Source organism: Pomacea canaliculata, linkage group LG3 (genome assembly GCF_003073045.1).
Source record: "Pomacea canaliculata isolate SZHN2017 linkage group LG3, ASM307304v1, whole genome shotgun sequence".
In the NCBI taxonomy this organism is placed as follows: domain Eukaryota; kingdom Metazoa; phylum Mollusca; class Gastropoda; order Architaenioglossa; family Ampullariidae; genus Pomacea; species Pomacea canaliculata.
In genome coordinates this window covers 21,072,054-21,095,069 of record NC_037592.1, presented here as the reverse complement: position 1 = coordinate 21,095,069, position 23,016 = coordinate 21,072,054, and the positions used below count along the sequence as shown (strand labels likewise).

At 45.8% G+C, this 23,016-nt stretch overlaps 1 protein-coding gene across 3 annotated transcripts in view; it reads left to right on the top strand.

The window, feature by feature from the left end:
• Nucleotides 1-23,016, top strand: part of LOC112559399 — a 67,667-nt gene that overhangs the window by 10,903 nt on the left and 33,748 nt on the right. For all 3 annotated transcript variants that reach the window (XR_003098328.1, XR_003098327.1, XM_025230624.1), the window contains exons 2-8: nt 5,910-6,119; nt 11,063-11,171; nt 17,991-18,063; nt 18,193-18,345; nt 18,518-18,700; nt 19,166-19,246; nt 22,436-22,606. Coding sequence is in view for 1 of the 3 variants with exons in the window: in XM_025230624.1 (XP_025086409.1) it covers nt 6,098-6,119; nt 11,063-11,171; nt 17,991-18,063; nt 18,193-18,345; nt 18,518-18,700; nt 19,166-19,246; nt 22,436-22,606 (792 nt within the window). In the remaining 2 variants the exon portion in view is untranslated. The remainder of the gene's footprint in view (nt 1-5,909; nt 6,120-11,062; nt 11,172-17,990; nt 18,064-18,192; nt 18,346-18,517; nt 18,701-19,165; nt 19,247-22,435; nt 22,607-23,016) is intronic.

Genomic DNA, 23,016 nt, shown 5'->3' with positions numbered 1-23,016 from the left:
ATAACCTACAGGCCGACTGTGGAGCTGTAAACATGGCTGGGACATAAACAAGCTTGAGGTATCTAGGCTAGCTACGGGTCCTGGAGACTTCACAGCAGCGCCAGTCTCGGAGCTGAATCTCTTGGCATTAGCTCTCCCTATGTTAGCAACTGACCACATCGGTAGCCATGGTTTTTTTTTCCTGTTGCCACGGTCCTTGTTGGTCCGGTGGCGCAACGGTTAGCGCCTGTCATCAATAAACTGGAGGTTGGCTGTCCTGGGTTCAGCTCTCGTCTCGGGCACGCTATTTTTTCTCTGCTTTACAGGGCTGCCTGCCTTGCAGTGATACAGCCTTCGTTGCTGGCTCTGCGTAAAACACCAATCCCTCCCAACACACACATTCCTGACTGACAGTGTCACAACAAGACCAAAGCACCTGTCTCATGCCCTCACAATATATTTGTACCACCAGGGCTTCTTGTTCGCTCTCTAGACTGAATGTGTGTTTCCATCCGTCAAAGTTTCAATTCATAAGGTCTTCCTCAAAATGTCGGTTACTTAGAGCTTTCTGTAATGAGGAGGGGATATTACATACAGGACTTCAATGTTACACTAACGACTTTTGCATGTGACCGTGGCTCGGGTAATGCTAGATGAGCTCGTCTCCTTTACCTTATCGTCAAGCGGCCAAGCCTCATCTCTGATTTCTAAAAACCAGTTTTTAAACTTCATTCGACATAAACTTCATAAGACATAACAATTTTTACAATATTCATCTCGGATTTGCTGTCTGTTTGGATGTCTGACACATGTTTACCGTTGCTGGTCATTCTGTGTTTCTCAAAGCTGGTTTGTGGTTTGTGGTTTGTGGCCCGGAGGCTGGCCTGCAGTTGCAGCAGTCGCGGTCTAAGACTGGGAGGATCGATACACCGAGAGATGCGGAGGAGCAGGGAGGGAAGCTGAGCGTGGTTTAGTGCCACGGGGGCGCCATTGTCGGCGTGAAGGTCTGTGCAAGTCCCAGGGTGTCTGCAGACCAAGATACCACGGAGCTTAACAAGCTGAGGCCCCCCGCTATCGTTAACTTACACCCGAGGTGCAAGGCGTGACGAGGCTCAGACTATGGCATAACACAAATGACTTACACCCGAGGTAGAAGTAAATACTAAATTATGTAAGTGTTATCTTTGCACCATGCACACGTGCTTGTTTACACGTGATTGTGTGTTTTTGTCCCCCGGAGTTTGTACGTTTTTTGTTTTTTTTTGTTTGTTTGTTGTTTTTTTTTGGGGGGGGGGGGATTTCATTTTTTTGGGCCCCTTCCTCAAAAAAGCAAACTTTTCTTTACCAAGTACAGGTTGCGTACAAATAAAGTACAGCAAAATTTAGGTAGGGCAATACTGATTCAATGCAGTCGTCAGAAAGTAACATGATGTATACCAGCAGGTGATGTAATGTACATGTTTACGTAGTATAGTGTACTTTATACTTACGTCTGTTTTTCTGCAGAACGCTTTGCAGTCGTACACCCATCCTACACCACCGCAAAAAATTGTCAGTTTTATCTTTTAATTGCTGCTTGACCAGAACGAACTCTGCCCTGGTAATCAAGGATGTTGCAGCCGACAAAAAATTAATAAACGCAAAAAAAAAAATAGAGGCTGGCGCTGCGGGGGGTCGTGACGTCACAGCTCTGTGACCTGCTTTGCCGAGCGCCACACGCGAGGGACGAGTTTTCACTAACATTTGGCAGCTAAGACGTCGACTGCTTCTCTAAATTGTGGGCATATATCTCATTTGTCAAAGTCTTGAGAGATTTTTTAAAAGCATTGTCAGCGAGCGCTAGTTCTGGGCATCAAAGCCCTTGTCCTCTGCGAGACAAGCCGTCGGGTGAGAGAAGTCACAGAGTCACGGACAGAGGAGGTAGGGTGCTCCATTCCTCTCTCGCCACTACCTCCGCGGTCCATGGTCTGCAGTCGGGTAGACAGTAAGGTTTCTAGAATAATGCACCCTAGACGTTAGTCCCTATGATTTGTATTTTATTTTCTATATCCACCCTATGTTGAGATTGCAGGAGACGATGCATTTTATTTCCACTCGTAAAGGTGCGCATAAATGTCGGCTGCTAACGGGACCGCGTTAGCGAACACGAGATACGAACCTCATGCAATGCAGATAAGAAAATATAGTAAAACAATAGGATTTATTACATCAGTAATTTGATGACTCTACAGAACACATTGTTGCTGCTTTGTTATATGTTTTGCGTCAGTCTGCAAGGGAAATACAATATTTAGGTTCCTTTACCAGTGACGGTTGCCTTGGAGACGTGTGCAGCAGTTCACGTGGTTCTCCGCAAAAACATTAATTTACTGAGCGACAACAAGCAGCTGTACACAAGCAGGTGTTGACAAACCCAAGCCCAGACTTGTCAGACCCACCCAGAAATACTCGCAGACACATTGAAACTATTCTCCAGACACGTGAAAAAAACTTATTATTATCATTGAGAAATGATCATCAGACTCGTCATCAAACTGTCATCACTGGCTTGAAATGGCGGCGGGAAAATGAGGCTGTGTCAAAGTTCACCGTCAAATGATGGGCTTGAAGTATCTACACCAAATTACCTGTTTGCAGCTGCATTATTGTGGATAAAATGTGTTTCTTGCCCTTTATACAACTAACAACAACTGTGACTTGGTGTAATGCAAGTCTTTCTACCTCTAGTTAAATGCAGGGCAAGAGGCTGGCATCATCAGGATGTGATTCATAAATAGGGGGAAGGTGAGGGAAAACCCGCTCTGCCCCATAGTGCGGCGAAAGGTGGGACTGGCTAGTTCAGTCTCTGTGTGTCTGTGTGTTTGTGTAAAAAAAAAAATTACAGATTTATCAAACTACTTAAATAAGTGGTCATGTCCAGATATAATTGTGTTATATATGGCATAATGAATATATTCAGACCTGCCCACTGCGATGACCCTTCCGTAGCAGACGCTGTCTTAGATCCTTGACTTCGGTCACATGTAAAAATAAACTTAATGGTTAAGAAATACTCTATTTTTCAAACCATGCTTTTTCCTTCGTTTTTTGGTTTATTGAAAGCTACATTCAAAGCTTGAACGAACAAGCATTTCTCTTGTGTCGCTTGATGTCTGTCAAATGTAGGAATTCTTTGGCCAACTGAATATTTCATTTTCTGTCTGAAGAGTTCTTTCAATTTAATATTTGCATAAAGTAATTTACAATTGTGTGTCGAGATATTTGAGGCAATGGACTGAAAATTACTGAGATGGTGGTCGATGGAGAAAGCTGCCTACTTGTGTTGCTATGAGTGCTGCGCCAGATGCGACGGAAAAATTTGTATTTTGAGAGAGAATGCTGTAGGACAGGAATTTTGGAGGTGGGTGGGTCTGTATGACGTCACAGGTCGTTTACAGACTGAACGGTTTTTGGGGATCGTCTGTCTGCCCCATCAGTCAGCGTGATTTCAAGAGAGAATATGAATGAAGGCAAGTCGTGCATGCTGTTTGATCTCTCGGGACAGAATATGTTAGCAACATTATGTATCAACAGCTGTTTTCATCCCACATAGAAGACAAAGAACTATGCAAGCAGTTCAGGGCTGCTTCATTTCTTCAGACAGAATATCAAATGGAGGGATTGGTGTGTAGGGAATAGACTCCTACCCAATTTGTAGATGGTCATCATGCTCATGCTTGCTGAATGGGTTCAGATGAACGCCAAACTAGTCGCACTTTGCGTGCACACTTCTTTTATTTTAACATCGGAAAATGTGTGTATGTGTGTGTGTTTGTCATGGCAGACGATGATACTGTAGACCTAACTAAGAAATCGCTTGAAAAGTAAAGATCGTGGATAAGAGATGAGAGGAAACCGACCACCGCGAGTATTCTTTCCTGCAAAGAAGAAGAGTGTTGAGTAAATATATGAAGAATAGATTAGGAAGGTAAATATTTTGTACTGTATTGTGGCTTTACAGAAGGCGCTGAGCACTAATACAGACAAATCCCTACTCAATCAACTACACATGTGATTAGTGCTCCACTTAGCTGTGACTTTAGTGTAATGTGATTGCAGTGGTGAGAGCGCCGTGAACCACACTGGTTGCCCCCGTGAAGAAAGCGCGAGTCAGTCGTGATGGACTGCCGACCGTTGCTAGTGAACGTCACCACTCAGGGGACGTCAGCCATCTCTCGGTCAATGCTGCCCCCACCCTGCTCCCTCCCACTCCTGATGACAGCTTTGCTGTGGGTGGACTCAGCGCTTGGGGTTTTCCTTCTCTCAGTAGACTTTTATTCTTTCTTGGTGTCAGTCATTACTTGATGGAATGTGTGTCTTCCTGCGTGTGTAGGGATGCCATCATGCAGTCCACTGAACGCTCGGTGAATAATGCAGCACCGTCCTTAGAACCCTCTTCACCCCGCTTGAGAAACTGTGTGAACCCAGTGATGCCAGCCAAGCGATGGCCGAGTGGGTGAGCGCCTGTCACCACGACAAACAACGAGATCCCGTCTCGTCCCACACACAACGAGATCCCGTCTCGTCCCACACACAACGAGATTCCGTCTCGTCCCACACTCAGCTCTTTCTCTCAAGTCTTTGGCTGGGTGTGTGTGTGACGGCATGTGTGTCCGTGAGACAATATGGGTGTATGAGTGTAGATATTCAAAAAGAGGAAGGGAAAGAGGTTGAGCAAAAACAAAAAAAGCAGTTAAGACACAAAGGACTCAGTGATGTTAGTAAACATTTTTTGAACACAATATATTGGGAATTATACGATGGTTTTGCTTTCAGGTTTTTACCATTATCCATAGAGGTCTGTAAAAGCATTTCATCCGAACCACGCAGATAAACAGTAAACATCGGGTCACATAGATGTGTGCAACGTCACTCGACATCTTACATTAATAATAATAGTAAAAAAAGACTGATAAAAACCTAAAATCTTTAAAACGGTGACCGATCGTGACAAAGGAGAGTGAGCGTGGTTTATCCAAGAAGTAGAGTCCTAAACTTGACATGTTTATGTTTTTACCTGTTGATTATTAGCCATGACATAAGGTCCGTAAAATCAAAAACAGATGAGCAAATGTTAGTAGCGACAAATAACAGAGTACAGTACACAGTACAGTTGACTACAGTCCAAGAACCCCAGCTTAGAGCTGCAAAGCAGTGTGTCATTAGCAGAGCTCTAAGAAAAAATATCAAGCAAAAGATCTGTAAAAGTGGCTGTTGATCGCAGTCCCCACTGTCAGTAAGCAGGGAGATGTCAGGATGTCTTAATGTCGAAATGCTTAAAACGAACAAAGTTGAGGGAGATCAAAATGGCGCGGTCAGAGAGCAGAGTCGAAGCCCAGAGAAGAAAAAAACAACAAAAAAAAAGTTTCACGGTCACAGATCACAGTCAATGACAATTACGAGGATCGCACAACAAAAAGCTCAGGTCAAACCCTAGCAATTAAATAAAAATAAACTTTTTATAATGCACAAATGCAGAAAGCCAACCCTGTCATGTGAGTCAAAGGGACATCACTCTAATGAGGCCGTCCTCAGATCTGTCTGTGTTCTGGCAGTGTCATGTCGCTGTCATAACCTACTTGAATCAGTTTACATTACCGTCGTATGTAGATTGAAAGCATCGCATCCTGTCTGTTAATGCTGTCACAACATATAGTCCCACGGTCATGACAACAATGTAGGTTCTGCACATCTCGTCTAAAATAAGACTGGGATCCCATTAAAGGTAATCAGCTTTAATAAGCTTTAAAACGACCCAGTGACCTCCTCCATTCTGCAGGCGTTCAATATTCACCTGCGCTTTTCTCTTTGTTGTTCGTTTTGCGCTTGTCTATCCATTCTCTTATTTGCATGCGTTGTTCGCTCATCGTCTACCTGTCGTCTGCTTGCAGATCTCAGTGATGGCAGTTCCGCCATGCAGTGAATGAAGCGAGGCTGCAAGACTGGATGCAAGGCTTGGAGCAGATGCACCCGTAACTTTGGGCAACAGAGGGAGACGTGTGAAGAACGATGGCCAAGAAATACCTCGCCATGACTGACCCGGCGTTACAAAGACGCCATCAACACCAACAACTTCTCCATGCTGAAGCTGGCGGTGCTGGGTGAGTCTCTCGGCGCATGCGCGTGTATGTCATCACTCACGCATTTGTACACATTTGGTATGAGAGCCAGGTAGACAAAGGATACTCATGATTTGAAATGTACAATGCTTACATTTGTTCGTTTTACTACGTTCTGTCTTTTTCAAGTGGTTTACTCGTTGTGGCTATTCCGAGGGAGTTGAAAACCTTGCGTAGGCTTGGCCATGGCGAGTGGAGTGGAGGATCATTAGCGGTGGGCTGCGCCACCAGGCGGGCTGTCTGATTGTCTGAAGATGCTCGGTAATGACGCGGCCATCGGGAGGGCGGGGGACTGTCTCGTAATGCGCTCCCCCTCCCCCCAACCTCATCCCCACATCGCACGATGGCCAGCTAGTGCCCAGCAAAGTGAGTCTTAAAACCCCAGTAATGACGACGCCATGGCTGCTGATGGCACTGGCATCACTTTTCACTTTCCGAAATGGAATTTTAACTCGCTCAAAACTCGGATGTTTGCTGAGAAAGGCAAAGGCGCATTACTGAGCACGGCGCACATTGCGGATGAGATTGGGGAGACAAGTGCGCCACAGACTGCACGAGGGAGGAGGTGATCAGAGCTGTGAATTTGTGTCAAATGGAGGTAGAGAGCCCCGGTGACACAGGTAACGAGTCCCAAAGCCTTTCTCTTCTGTTATCACTGACGTGGCGAAAGTCCAGCGCATTGTCCGGGAGCCTGCTTCACGATCATGGGGACGAATTTCATAGCGTGTCTGTACAGAGTTGAGAGCCCCACCCAAAGTGTTTTCCAGCACAATCATAATAAATATATATTATCCTCAGCATACTGCACCAGCAGCAGGAGGTGGGTCGGTCATTCAGCTCATCATGGCGACACTACACACAAAATCTCTGCTCAGCTGCCTGGCCGTGTCGCTGCTGGGAGGTCTCCAAGTTCTTTCCCTCACTCCCCCATCTCTGTGATAAGCATATTGACAAATATCGTGTCAGAATAATTTTTTAGCTGCTCATGCCAATCAAATTAAAAGCAAAACACATAAAGGTGTTAAAACTAGTGTACACAGTTGTATAAAGCCAATCCCAGAGAAGGGTTCAGATATTCTGGAAAAACGTGACGGTTCGATGCTAATCTAAGACCTCAGGAAACACAGAAAAATTAGCACTGCGTCTGTAACTTCATGACAACGCCATTAATCATCATTAGAGAATTTATGTAATGTTCTTCCCCAACCAAAGTCAGAAAGTAAATATATAGTCCACTAGTGATGCTTTTTCCATCTCTCATGTTGAGAAGACGGCCGATGATAAAGTGCTAACAGACCGAAGGATCCAAGTCTGAGCCTCTGCTCGAGCCTCTTCTCTGCTGGAGAAGTTTGTGGAAAGTATTTTTGCTGTGTCCCAACAGACGATGTTCCGTGTGTTGGTGAGTGTGGATGCTGGTGCAACCGAGAGTTCCAGCAGCGGCCGCAACTACTGCATTAGCCTGCCTGACGAGAGAAAGCTGCAGGACCAGTGTTGCCTAGCAATGGCGCATAGAATACGTAGTTAGCAGGCGACTAGGTTACGATAACAACAACAGGACACAGGGGGACACGGGTGCTCACCAAGGCTTCAGCGCAATGCGAGTGTCGTAGTCCGAGTCCACACCTCGCCCTTGCTGCACCAGAGGAATTGGGGTGTGGGGAGGGCTGGGAGGTGTGGGCAGGGGGATAATTAAGGAGAAGGTAGCGAGAGGAGGAGTAGAGAAAGTGGAGGTTGAGGCAGGAATTAAATGCGTGGGCTGTCAGCTGAAATTGTCAACAAAGTTAGTGACGTCAGCTTCCCATCATACATCATTACTAAGCTAGCACAACTTGAGAGAGGACGCTACTCCAGTGGTGCGCAGTAATGGGCATGATTGATGCTCATTGATGGAGATCATGTGACTGCTCGAGCTTTAAAGTGGAAGTAAATAAACGAGTGCATGCTCTCTCTCTCACACACACCAAGAGAGAAATAGTGTTCAAACAAAGAAAAGAGTATTGCTCTTGGTGGCGGGGAGGGAAGAATATGAGTTTTACGCCGAGCCAGCAGTTAAGACTATACCACGGCATAGCAGCTGACCCTGTAAACAGACGCCACGATCAAGAGAAAGAACAGTGCCCTAGACGAGATGCGAACCAGGGCAGCCAGTCCTCACTGTGTTGGTGACAGGCGCTAGCCGCTGCGCCACCGGGGCCCACCCCACGTGCTCGTCTGCACGCCGCGTGTACAAATATTTTGCAAGTGAGAGTGAACTGTTGATGCAGAACAGTCTCTAGTGTGCATCCATGCTAGTGTTCTGGAGACTGTCATGCACTGCTTCTAGCTACATTTTCTGGAGTTCGTGTCTGGAGCAACGTTTATCAAATAAAGAACCTCTGGTCTGTTTTCCTCCGCCACACATCCTCAGTGTTGCTTCCAGCGGCCTAGGCGCACTAGTTTCACTGCCAACAAAACTAATCGTCAAATTCGTTACCTATCAGAGATGGTTAGAATGTATTAATTTTTTCTAAACCATGACAAACTAAAGCATGTCGACTTAAAAAAAAAAAAAACTCTCCACGAGGCTTTTCAGTGCACAGGATGCAGAGCCACTCTGGATGCTGGCAGACAGAAAAAAAAAAAACAATCTCTGAGCCAGAATGAGCCACAGGCGGTGTCAGTAATAGCAATGGTGGTCTGCAAACATTTGAGTTGTGCGCAGGGCTGCTTCTCAATGAGTTTACTCTGAAACGCATGCGTGCGATAATCGCGGCGACCTGGACATCCCACTGTGACAGCGGCTGTAATAGAGAGGCCATGCATCATGTCAGAGCTACAGTCACGGTACGTCACGACAGTTAGAGCTACAGTCACGGTACGTCACGACAGTCAGAACTACAGTCACGATACGTCACGACACGCACGCGACGTCTGCTGCGGCCACTGCTACCTGACGGTTCACTTCAAATAACAAAAGGCCTTACCTCTGTCTATTACACCTGTCAGGTATTACTCAAGCGGAAAGTCTCAAGAGAGAAAATGGTAGGAATGGGGTTAGTGCGCGAGCGAGAGCGTTAGTGGTGCGTGTGCACTGCCGTGACGTGTCATCATCTAACACCGCCAGTCGGTGCGTGCGGGCACATCCACAGCCACACGCAGCACGGCTTTGGCCCCGGTGTTGAGGTTGCGCAATATGAATCTGTGTGCGTCATCACGAGGACCGTGTAGCTTGACTTGTACTTTCGGCCGGAAATACTTGTTAAGGTTTGTTTCAAATTCCCGACTGTCCACTTCTTATTCTTCTTCATAACTGGATAAGAGCAAGCAGCATCTTGAATGTAAGCACTTAACATCATCAGTGTCCAATGTAGGGTTTCTTATAGTATGATCTCAGACAGCCTACACCCACTCGAGTGAGTAATGAGTACACTCGCTCTACATCTACTCCTAGAACGCATGAGCTGATGACGTCACAACGGCCTGGCTGATGGAGACAAACGCTAGGCGCCGCATCTTATTCTTGATGATCAAAATAATAGAAGAACATAGAGAGTGAGGCATAACTCATTCTTGGATCCCTTTGCGAGCCACAGGTGTCAAGAAATCCTCCAGCATCTGACAGCCTACCTGTAGTCTCCTTTCTGGCGCACACATGCACGCACGTGCCCAGAACAACAGAGCGTGTTACCCAATGTGTAGTGTGTTGTGTATGTGTGCACATGTGTGACGGAGAGAAAAGTCGAGAGAAATGGCAGTGGCAGTATCGGAATGTGACTGATACACTACTTCAAACTTTATTTTTGTAAAATTCTCGACACGAGTGAAGACAATAAACATACTGCATCATTATGGGATGGACAGACACCAGTACCTGTGATGTTGCCATGACACCGACAGTCCTCGTACTACCAGAGAATGTTTTCTTGTGGTTTATGCCTGTGTAGCCAGTGATAGGCAGTTTGTTGTGCATATCTGTCATGTAAATATGATTTCATATCCATTCTTGGCTGTGGTCAAACACGACATTAATTAAGCTTTCAACTTGATCAGACAGCGACCCATTACAACTCCCCTTCCTGTTCAGGCCAACACTTTCTGTACGAATATAAGCAATACAAGTCAGCATACAAAGAACTTTCGAGCAGTTTTTAGTCTAGAATGTACTGAGTGCAGTGAATTTGCAATCAGTGTACACCTGTCAGTACACTGCAGTGCCTACATCAGTGATTCTCGATAATCACAGACTCACAGAAGTCCTCTCAGCATCTCGGGCCGTGAGAACACACACTTGCGGATAATTGTACCCTCACCTTTCTCTCTTTCTCTAAAACTCTGTGTGATAGAGAACTAAGTCTAAGGAGTATAGATTATCTACATACATACCATCGCCATATTTCCAAGGGACGTGATCACACAGCAAGCAATCCATGCGTGAAAAGAAAAATCCGTATCTGAGAGAAAGAAAAATTTCTACACGAAAAAGCCGGCTCATCTGTAGGGCTGATTTTACAAAATATTAGACGGTATAAAAAACAATAATGGCATAAAAGCAACACATCAAGTATATATATATAATTTATATCACCATCATAAACATAATACACTGGCATGCACTTATATACAATACTATCTATCACCCGCCTAATATTCACATGAATATAGCAAGGTTTAACTGGGTCTTAGTTACAATATATAATATAAAGTTAACTTGCAACTCGAAGATTAGCTTATGTAGGGCAGATATAAACAAAATAAAACTTGACACTTCAACTACAAAACAGTCTACTGACAGTCAATAGAATAATTCCACAAGAAGCCATTCAGGCGTGGCTGAAAGAAAGCCTGTAGCCAGACTGATTGTCCTGTGGAAACATTGGTTTGCTGTCCCGTAGGGAACTGGACAGACTTCGCGCCTCATCATCACACGATTGTTATTTATGTTTCAGTGTCGGAGTTTGCTCAGCACATGGCTGTGGCCCACGAGCTGTTCTCAAAAGAAGTGCGGAGCGTGGTGGCCACGTTCAAACGACGTAGTTACGAGCTCAAGAGGGAAAGGTAGGAAACTTAACTCTAACCTTGCGGGATAATTAACGTCTGCACTTACACTTGTTTGATGACTAATATCTGCACGTACACTTAGGGAGGGCAGTACAACCCCTTCGGCAAATACCTGAAATTGCAAGACAGCCCCGTGCTAAAACGTGGAAGGAACGTATTTCACCGAGTCCAAGGGCAGCAACTCAAAAATCACGTCAGCTTGCCTGTCGACGCACCTTCCTCTCTGTCTCCTCCTCCACACTTGCCGCCAGCTGTCCTCACTGATGTAACGAGTCCTTGGCGTGTAGACAGGAGACAACTGCACGTGCTGGAGGTGTTCCCGTGTGAACTGGTTACTCGTCGACGCAGCTTCCCGTCTCGCAGGAACAAAAGCAACTGCTCTCTCTCTCTTCGATCGGACTTGGGGAAAAGCCCACGTGCGCTGCACTCAGCAGCCCGTAAAATGAAATTAAACAATTATCTGACGCTGAAGCACGGGATCGATGGCGACTTTCCGGCTGAAGGCACGCAAGAACATTACAGTGTGAGGGAGGGACAAGGCAAGAACATTACAGTGTGAGGGAGGGACAAGGCAAGAACATTACAGTGTGAGGGAGGGGACGAGGCAAGGACATTACAATGTGATGGAGGGGGACAAGGCAAGGACATTACAGTGTGACAGAGGGGACAAGGCAAGGACATTACAGTGTAAGACATTACAGATTTCGGGGGGGGGTAAGAGTTAGGGGGACCGCGACAACAACACTACAGTGTGATGTAATGGGGTGAAAGGCAAGGACACTAGTGTAACGGAGAGCGGGGTCGACAAGGACACTACATTTGACGGAGTGGGGAGTGGAAGACAAGGACACACCAGCAGAGTGTGGGGAGGGGGCTGGCAGGGGACACAAGTGGAGGTGGGGGAGACAATTCATGGCGGGGAGATGGGGGAAGGGAGGGGAGATAAGCGTTGTAACTAGATGTAGTTGTATAAATCCAAATAATTGGGAAACTTTATCGCCATGTCATTCCGATTCTCTCAGTGCTGCTAACTTTATTGAGATCTGATGTGGCACGGCGCAGCTCGATCTGACGCACGTGCAAGTACAGTGCACTCCACACACACACGTTCTTCTCCTACACACACACTCTTCTCCTACACACACACTTCTACACACACACACACTCTCTCTAATATTCTGAAAACATTTTGTTTTTGTCTTTGGAGCACACGTCCGTAGAAATGTCGTGGATATTGTCGGATTATCATCAAAAGAGGGGACAACAGCCCAGGGACATATTTCGCCATCTTTGTCAGCTTACGTCATTACTTAGTGAACGTTGAACGTGCGAGACGCTTCTTGCTCATCCTTTTAAACACCGTGTGCATGTTCGGATTAGTTCTAGAGTTTGCACGTTTTAAAGATCACCTGCATTAGTTCAGTTTTTTCCAGTTTGTGTCAGTAATCCATTTATCACTTTCCACTTTTATTTTAAAGGACAAAGAACTTCCGTCTGTTTAGCGTGCTTTCAGACATCAGGCCATGAATAATAATGTCAGCTTTTAAAGCGCGGTGTTCCACCCAAAGCCAGGCTCTCCACGCATTACAAACACAAAAACACAAAACAGACAAAATTCTTGTGGTTCTCTCTGTGGGGTTAATGGGAATACCAGGTCGTTCTTCTGCCGGATGACATTCATAGACCAAGATGTCGATGAGACCAGTCTGTAGATTGGAAAGTAATTTGACTGGAACAGAATAGAATAGAAACGTATATCAAGTCTTCCTGAGAATGTCCACTTGATCACAAAGCACAAAATACAGTAAAATGTTGAAGGAGATGACTGTTTGGCACTGAGGTAAAGTCTCTAGCAGGGACGACTTGTATCAAAATGATGGCGAAAGCCAGAAAAGACTAACGGCGATGTGAGAGTCGATGTCAGTGGAAGAAAATCAAAAGACGACAAGTAAACAGTCCAGCCCCCTGTGGGACCCCGGGGTATGCTTGCCTAGCAAGCATTGCAAGAATAGGGTCCCTGCCATCCAGCCAGGCATGTCGTAAGAGGCGACTAAGGTGGACACCTCACCTAGAGGTAAAATAGGTTGTGGTAGGGCTAACAACCCCACCATGTAAAAAAAATCCTGTTACAGAAACTAAAACCAGAGAACTCGTCACAGATGGCGAAGGTAATGAAGCACACCAGGAGACTGGACTAATGACGGACGACAGCCAAACCCGAAAGGGAGCTGGCGCCCCGACAGCGGATTTACTGAAGCCGAGGCAGAAGTTGAGGGTGGGGTGCTGGAACGTCCAGACCTTGTACCAGACTGGCAGGATGCTCCAATTAGTCAAGGAGTTTGACAACTACAACTTGGACATCCTGGGAGTCAGTGAGGTCAGATGGACCGGCACGGGAAAGAGGAGACTAGCGTCAGGACATACCATCTTGTTCTCAGGAAGATCAGACGCTCAGCACTCTGAAGGAGTAGCTCTACTCCTCAACAAGAAAACGGAAAAGGCACTGCTGGAATGGAAGCCTTATGGACCCAGGCTTTTGAGAGCAAGATTCCATTCCAAGTACACCAAGCTGACAGTGCTAGCCTGCTATGCACCAACAAATGACTCTGAGGCAGAAGACAAGGATGCTTTTTACGATCAGCTCCAGGCAGCCTCAGAAAGCGTTCCAGCCCACGACATGTTGCTCATCATCGGCGATCTCAATGCCAAGGTGGGAAGTGACAACACCTGCAGGGAGCATGTCATGGGCAAACATGGAATCGGAAGCATCAATGACAACGGAGAGAGACTGGCAGACTTTTGTGAAGAAAACAACCTACTGATTGGAGGCACACTCTTCCCACACAAAGACATCCACAAGGCAACATGGACATCACCAGATGGGATCACAAAGAACCAGATAGACCATGTCATCATCAACCGAAAATGGAGGAGCTCACTTCAAGATGTTAGAGCCTACAGAGGAGCAGACATTGCCAGTGACCACACTCTTGTGATAGCCACAGTTTCTCTGAAGCTGCGTCGATCACGAGGAAAACAGGCACGTCAGCAGAGAGTGGACTCTGACAAACTGAAAGATCCAGCCACCGAAAGGGCCTTTGCTATGGAAGTAAAGAACAGGTTCCAGGCACTAGGAGACCAACAAGAGATGACCTTAGACGACTTCAATCGAGTCTTACAGGAATCAGGAGAGAAAATACTGGGCTTCCAACGGAAAAAGAAAGAACAGTGGATCAGAGAAGAGACATGGAAGAAGATAGAAGAGAGAAAGTCAGCCAAACAAAGAATCAACAGCACCAGATCTGAACGCCTGAAGGAACAACACAGACAAGATATGCAAAAACTGAACAAAGAGGTAAAGAGGATGACAAGAACCGACAAAAGATATCACATAGAGAAACTGGCAGATGAAGCAGAAAAATGCAGCAAGTAAAAATGACCTGAAGACACTGTACAAGATAAACAAACAGCTAAACAACGGGTTTAAGAACAGTGATGTGCCAGTGAAAGACGTGAACGGTAATGTCGTCGAGGGAGAGGCAGGAAACTACAGCGCTGGAGGGAACATTTTGAGTCGGTTCTGAACAGACCAGATCCCCCTCAGCTTGCAGACATCCAGCCAGCAGCTATAGACCTTGACATCTGCACAGACCACCAAGCCTGGAAGAAGTGACAGCAGCAGTCAAGACAATGAAGAGCGGCAAAGCACCAGGGGCAGATGGAATAACAGCAGAGATGTTGAAAGCAGACGTGAATGTGACAGCTCCCAAGCTGACTGAAATCTTCAGGCAAATTTGGGAATCAGGGCAGTCCTGTTGCGTGGAAGACAGGGCTCATCTTCAAGTTACCCAAGAAAGGAGATCTTGGAGACTGCAATAATTGGAGGGGCATAACACTTCTTTCCCTCACCAGCAAGGTCTTCAGCAAGATTGTTTTGTCAAGACTGACGGCAACTCTGAGAAAGACCTCCGACCACAGCAAGCAGGATTTCGCCTGGGCGATCCTGCTCCGAACACATCTTCATTCTGCGACAGATTCTGGAGCAGAGCAACGAATGGAACACACCGCTGATAATCAATTTCATCGACCTGGAGAAGGCTTTTGACAGCATCCACCGCGAGTCCTTATGGAAGATCCTGAGGCATTACGGAGTCCCTGCAAAACTTGTTCAGGTCATTGCAATGCTGTACAGCGATTTCAAATCCCAGGTTGTCTGTGACACGAGCTCACAGACCCCTTCAACGTCAGTACCGGGTGAAGCAGGGCTGCATTCTGTCGCCGTTCTCTTCATCCTGGCCATGGACTGGAATCATGAAGACTTCCACCGACAGCGAAGAGGAGAGGGCTCAGATGGACCATGACTATAACAGCAACAACAGCACTGGAAGACTTGGACTTTGCTGATGACATTGCCCTGCTGTCACACCGCCACCAAGACATGCAGGAAAAAACAAAGGCCTTCTCAGAAACAGCTGGAAACCTTGGCTTGAAGGTCAGCACAAAAAAGACTAACAGTATGAGAGTGAACGCCAGAGTCCAAGACAGCATCAAACTAAATGGAGAAGAGATTGAGGAAGTTGACAGTTTCACCTATCTTGGGTCCAAAATGTCAAACACTGGGGATGCGGAGGTGGAGATTCGAGCCCGACTGGCGAAAGCCAGTCAGGCCTTGCCTCACTCAGGAGCACATGGAAGGCAAAAAACATCAGCCAGAAGATCAAGCTGAGAATCTTCAGTCAAATGTGATCAGCACCCTCCTTTACGGATCAGAATCTTGGAAGATGACCAAAACCATCAGTAACAAGCTTGACGTCTTCCAAAACAGATGCCTCAGGCGCATACTTAACATCTTTTGGCCAAACACCATCACCAACGAAGAACTCCACCGAAGAACTGAAACCGAGTCCATCACCACGCAGGTTCAACGAAGGCGTTGGCGATGGATTGGACATGTGCTCCGCCAGCAGACAGCAGACCTTTCCAGAGTCGCCCTACGATGGACTCCAGACGGCCGAAGAAAACGAGGCCGCCCAAAGGAAACTTGGAGAAGAACAGTGGAAAGGGAGATGAAAGGAAAGGGCTGGACATGGGGTCACCTAGAGCGGGTTTCAGCCGATCGACATCGGTGGCGGACTCTGGTTGAGGCCTTATGTGCAACCTGATGCACAAAGAGGAATAGATAGATAGAAACAGTCCAGCAGAATGCCAATGACTTCATCAAAAAAGTGCAGGTCGGTGCAACATGCACCACAAACAACAAATTCAAGCAGAAAAAAACAAAATGAAGAGGTCTGCCCCCATCAAGTCTGTCTAGGCGAAGAGACATCACTCAACCGTACTTTGCTCGATGCTTGTATTACATACAATCTATACGCTCTTTGTTCATCTCTGGGAGGCCGACAGGAGGAAGGGGTTACGTTCTCAAGAAAAGTAGTTTGGCTTTTGTGTACTGCCAGTCTGGATATACATGTATTTGTTCACTTAGACAAGGATTACATGATGAAGGACGGGGCTGAACGACAGTCTCTGTTCCTTCTGAAGACTATTTTGAGTAGACGTTGTCGGGAGGGAGAGGCAGACGACAGAAAGTTTTTCCTCCTTTCAATGGATATCATCCTCAAGAGCGCCTGCCCGTCGGAAGGAGGGAAGAGCAGAGGGAGGTTAAAATGCTAGCGACATCTAGCGATGGTCCTAAAGGTCGCGACTTTCAAACCAGCGCATGCGCGTCCTCACCAGCTCTGCTGCGCAACGGTCGTAATGGAGTTTGGCGACATTGTAACCCTTGTAACGGCGTCTCATGTCACCGTAACCCTCCCTTCCCCATTAATGGGGCGCCTAGCTCCCTGTCTGTGGGAGAGAAAGCTCATTTCACCGTGCCCCCCAAGAATATAAAGTTATTTCCCGATCTTTAACGGCGATGTCGCACCGCACTCTGGCATGAATCCTATCAACTTTAATGATCAGCTGATGACGTAGTACCTCTCCTTGTCTCCCTTCCTGCGACTCGCATTTAGGTTTCAGAAAAGCAAAAAGTAAAAAAAAGTTACCCATCGATCTGTCTCTATTTATGATCCTTCAGTGTTCCAGTCTGTAGAATCTCGTACACGAAAGCCATTTTTTTTTTCAAACACCCCCTCGCCTACCTCTTGTTTGATCCTCTGGCATTGTGTTCGTGTCTTACTGTGTACAATGCTGACTTAAAGAGACATCAAGGGGACCGTCTATTAAATATCTTGCCTGTTTCTACAGCTTCCCTTTATTTTTCCTGTAAACTAATTGGTCGTAATAAATGAATGTTGTAATCTGTAAGGGTAGCCAACGTCGCCTGCGTTGAATTCTTCCGCTTCATCTTCCACTGGAATGATTTTGTCAACTTCTGATCCATCGCCTCATTTGAGTCGAGCTCCTTATCTAGGCTGACAGGTTGACAGTTCATGTTCGTCAACGAGGGCACGAAGTTTAACGTGAAGAAGGGAATAAAAATTGTTGCCAACTAATCTTCTCGCTCCGTCCTCTCTTTCATCCTCCCTTCCTCTCTCTCTCTCCATCTCATACACACACACTGATACCGTCTCAAATGTTACACAGTCCACTCAGCTTTGTTTATAAGATTATGACTGTACATAAATATCGCTTGCTCATTTCACACTTCTCTCGCAAATAATCGATCTCAGCGTTTTACCTGATTATTTATATGTTTATTCCACCGACTAGAGGCCCATGTTTCACATACTTTACTTTAGATGTTTGTATTTCACACAACTGAAGTGAGAGGTCGTGGCGTCAGTGTTCTCAGACAAGAGGTTTCTGTTTCAGACCCACAGATACACCTTGCTCCATTTTCACTGCCTGGGAGAAACTGTTACAGGAGACAGAGATGGATGCTCAGGTAAAAATGCTCATAGTTAATTCCGAATGCGTCCATGTAATGCGCTGAGGTAGTAACACTAGTCTTCATGTAATACTTTGCCTCAGGACAGTATTAGTGTCGCGTGCTGACTCAGTGTGTTTCAAACAGGCACACCTTGATGCTGCTGGCCTTCTGATAAAAAACGTTCATCGGCCCCTTCAGGAGGTAGCCAGCCACAAAACCAGCCAGACACGACAACTGATCGCCTTCAGGGAGCTGCTGGAAAACCTCATACAGCAGACGGAATCCAACTTAGACCAGGTACTGGTGTCATATCTAAGTCTGCAAATGGTGTCCTCTGTCTGAACATAAACTCCTGTACAGAAAACCCTAAACCAGAGGACGCAGCTGATGTAAAAGATGTAGACTGACTGAATATCAATGTTACATGTCCTTTCCAACACCTCACTGCATCCACTGATGACCTGCGCAGGTACAAGAGGCGTTTCAGAAGCTGGTGCGGTCTCTGCTGAAAGGACCGCGGGAGGAGGACAGTGAGAGAGCGCAGGCCACCCGTACCGAGCTGTGTACCTCCCACAACGACTACGTCCTGTGTCTGCGTGCCACCAACCGCACAGCAGAGGAGTTCCAGCGCGTGCTACCCGAAGTCTTGGAGGTGCGCTCTCGCCCACAGCTCTCGATTTCATTCTGTCACGTGATCACCAACAGCTTACAACCTGACTATGATCTCGACTGTTTTGTATGGGTGACAACCACGTCCAACTCCAACCTCCATCCCCCTTTTCCCCCGACTGTTCTCGACTTTATCGAGTTGTACTAGCGACTGATAGAGCCCCACCCCTTCCAGGATTACCCCTACTCATAGTTACCACCACCACCCCACTTCATCCTCATGTTACTTTTAACTAAAGTAATTCCAAGAAAATTGCGGTCTTTAGCATCTTCCACCTCACCGACCGACAGTCAGGGAAGACCTTCACCTGTGTGTGTCCAGTCATTCGTACTGTAGTGACATCATTAAAGGAGAGTTGTTGTTAGGCGCCATGCATGTTGTCACATGGTGTAGTTGTGTTCGAGGTGTGCTGTATCGTTAGCTGACGGTGACACGTTTTGGTGACAGGAGCTGGAGGAGATTTACATCGACACCAGCAACACAGTCAACGTTGCTATCGAAGGTCATGCCCTCCTCATGCTGACGAAGGTAAGTAGTGATGGCGGTGAGCTGGGTGGGTTAGAGGTGGAATATTTGCTTTTCCCTCTCTAAATTTGGTGGAGTAGCGGGTGGTACCTGGGTAGGGTTTCCCATTGCTCAGGCAGATGAAGGATGGTACAACAACAAAAAAAGATTGATCACTGACCTCATTGTATTAATCGGAAAGTGTAGACACGAAGCAGACGACTTCCTGTTATCGCCGTGTGTTGGAATGCTCTGTGGAAACGTTGGTCCTCAAGTCCTTGCCGTCTAGTGCAGGCCGCAGTGATTGATTCGAACTTAAGTACACTGTCATAATATTTGTATGTATAATACATAGATCATAATAAAAAACAACAATCATAAAGCGTATTTTGATATTATTCTTGTAGAAATGTTTCATGATTAATTTCCAAGAGTAGATGCTAGACTGGCTTTCGGTGCTTTAACGTTAAGCAAACTTTAGTTTAAGCTTCAGTGGAAAATGAGTAGTGTTCAATAACTAAAGGTGTTTGATCACGATAATTTTTTTTCTGTAATATCACACACAATGCTTAATACAACAATAATATGTGTGCGTAAACATTGTCAAGATGGTTGGAAAGCTACACCAGGCAAGACAGTGTTGAGCTCCATGCTTTGCATGCTTTTCATGAAATATCTGTTGCAAAAGAAACAAACGTGTGGACACACACAGGCACGCGCACGCAGATACAAGACAGAATGCAACTAAAGTAGAAGGTAGCACGCAAAACACAAAACCTTTCAATACATTTGCCTTTTTTATTCTCTCACCTCCTCCCGCGCGCGCGCACACACACACAGAGACCGAAAGATAGATGAGTTGGCTATACAAAACAAAAACGAGCAAACTAACATGTACATCTTGAAACATGACAAAATGTTTTTGTTTTCTTGTTTTTTCATTATAAAAATTATAGAAATGTTGCAAAGTAAAGCGAAGCCTCATATTTAAAAAAATTCCTCGACAGCAGCTCGTTGAATGCGGCAATAAATGTTAAACTGGAATTACTCATAAATCTTACTTACTCAGCGGCTTTACCAGTTCTTTTTATAGGGCCTGCCCGACTGCTCAACTTTTCATATGTTTTTAACATTTGAAAAATACATCAAGTATTAAAAAGGCGTTTTCTGTTTGACACATTTTAATAAGTTGAAATGTTTCTTAGAGAGTATGAGCGATGCATTTATGACACTATGTTTTAGTTTATTTGAAGTTACATCGATAAATCATCATGTGGTTATAACAAAAAGGGTTTTGATCTTCTGAAAATCCTCAATTTTGATGGAAAATGGCCATGCCCCAGTCTCATTGCAAGTGGCAGGAAACTTGTAAAACAGATGATTGGGTCACAAGTCAGCCCTGATGAATAAGAGAAATTGAATATTGTATTTGACAAAAACAAGACATTTTATATTTTATTTTTATTGTTTATCTTCTCCTGCCGAAAAGAATCAAACTCACATTAGTGGAATAATTCGTCTGTGAAGCAAATCATCAGCAGTCATTATATAAACAAATTTTTCACCGGCTCACAAATATCTGTACAGAGTACTGTCGTACATTTCTCAGGCAGTCTACCTACTACTGTACAGATACGACTTCCTCCCTATCGTTTGTCAAGTCAACAGCATGCACATACATTGGCTGCTTCTTTGGAAATTTCGAAAACTATATTCTTTTGTTATCTTCTAGCGAGCATTAATACAGTCGTTTCCCCGACAAAAGACTCTGCTATAGTCATTTCCGAAAGAAAGTATTCCCCCGGCGCCTTGATTAGTCTGTCAGAGAAAGCAACTCCTGATGCTAATGTCCTCCTCCCGCAGAGTTCCATTCGTGGGTAATTGAAGCCAGTATTATACATCTTTACACTAATATCCTAGCTAACCCAACAGGGTAAGTCAAACGTCTTGTCCAGCTTTCGGCAAATGGCCAATTATGTGTATGCACAGTCTGATGAGTGCAAATAATGAGACACATGGGAGTCTGTGGTGCAGTGGACTGAAGGTTTCAGTCACGAAAGGATGCTCGACATCTACGCCAGGTGCTCTCCCTTTTGTCAAATGGTCCATCTCATGTTTGATAAAATTCCGATTAATCCTTTCCTTCCCCATCCACCAAGTTGCGGTCAAAAGCCGTGTTTCTCTAAGAGCAATGATGGCAAGGGGAAGGGACGAGGGCACAGCCAACACAGCCTGTGGCTTGTCATCGTTCTCTACCATCTTAGCTTGCCTGCAAGTGGCTCAGCGTGCAAGGCAGTTCTACACGCATTGCAAAACTGCAGGCCTCTGAGAGAGTTTCTGAAGGGTCCGCACTCAATGACCGGGGTGGGATCACGTGCTCTGGATGACAGGGTGTGCAGGGAAAAATTGTTTATAGGTCAACCTGAATGGTTTGCGTTTTATGCAACTATCGGTAGATATAGTTTATATAAACCCAACCTATAAATTTCAGCTTTCGAAACCCATCCTTTAATTAATTATCCGCAAGCAAAGTACGTGATGCGCACCTGCGATCAACGAGCGCCGCTAACAGTGTGACGTCACGCTAGAGCACCATTCACAACATTGAGTCAACACCAGAGAGAGAGAATGAGTGACAGTTCAGGTTATTCGGACGTTGACAGTCTGCATTTCTCGAGCTAAAGTAGCAGTTTTTCAGAATCACGAGAAATGCAGACTGTCAGCGTCTAATAATCCCAACTGTCGCTCGTTTTCTCTCTCTCTGATGGATGTTGACTGCTGACAATGTTGTGAACGGTGCACTAGCATGCCGTAGTACACTGTCATCAGGTGCGAATCGTAGCGGATAATTAATTAAGGGATGGATTTTGGAGGCTGAAATTTACAGGTGAGTTTTTTTTAAAGCCTATATCTACTGACATTAGAAAAAATGCAACCGTTCAGGTTGGTCTTTAAGCTTCCTTCACAGTGGTGTCTTTTTTGTTCTTATTGTGAAGATGATTTCGAATGTAAAAACTTATGTTTCTCAAAACAGTGACGCTATAGTAAACATGGACACATTGCTCAGTCATTTATTGGCTGTTGCTGCCATGTGTACGTAATGTGTATGTGTATGTGTGTGAGAGAGAGAGAGAGAGCGCTCAGGTATGATTGAAAGGAATGTTGCACAACGGAGTGTCGTTGCTGTTCAGATGACACGGTGTGTCTGTGCAGGCTAACGAGCAGCATCGGCGATTTGAAGAGCAGCTGAAGATGTGTCGTCAGGTCAACCCCCAGCTTGACGTGACCTGCTTCGTCACTGCCACCAAATCCGACAGCTCCTCTGACGTCACAGGCTGTAAGCGCCACTTCTGCATCTCACCTGGTGACCTCAGTCAGCTGGGGGTGAGTGCTGGCCAGGTGCAGTAGATGCAAATGCAACTTTACAGTGTTATTCAGTAGGTTGCTTCTCAACACAATCCATCCATCGCTGACTTTAAGCGTGACAACATCACTGAACCAAGTTCAGCCCCCTACACTTGTGGTCAGCACATTCAACTTTGACCCAAGAGGCGTCTACTGTGGCGCTCTTTTGCGGCCTTTTGACAGGAAAGCTTACTCGTAACTCTGTTCACTCACCAATGATAAGCATCTTATTCATCAAGAAGTGTTGAGCTCTTGCATTTATACATGGCGAGCTCATCTTCCGTCGTCCGGTAGTGTAGTGTTTATCCCCACCACACACACACAGACCATGGGTTCCGATCTCGTCTCGGGACACTTTCTGTATGTGACTCCTTTTCGTAGGGCTGGCC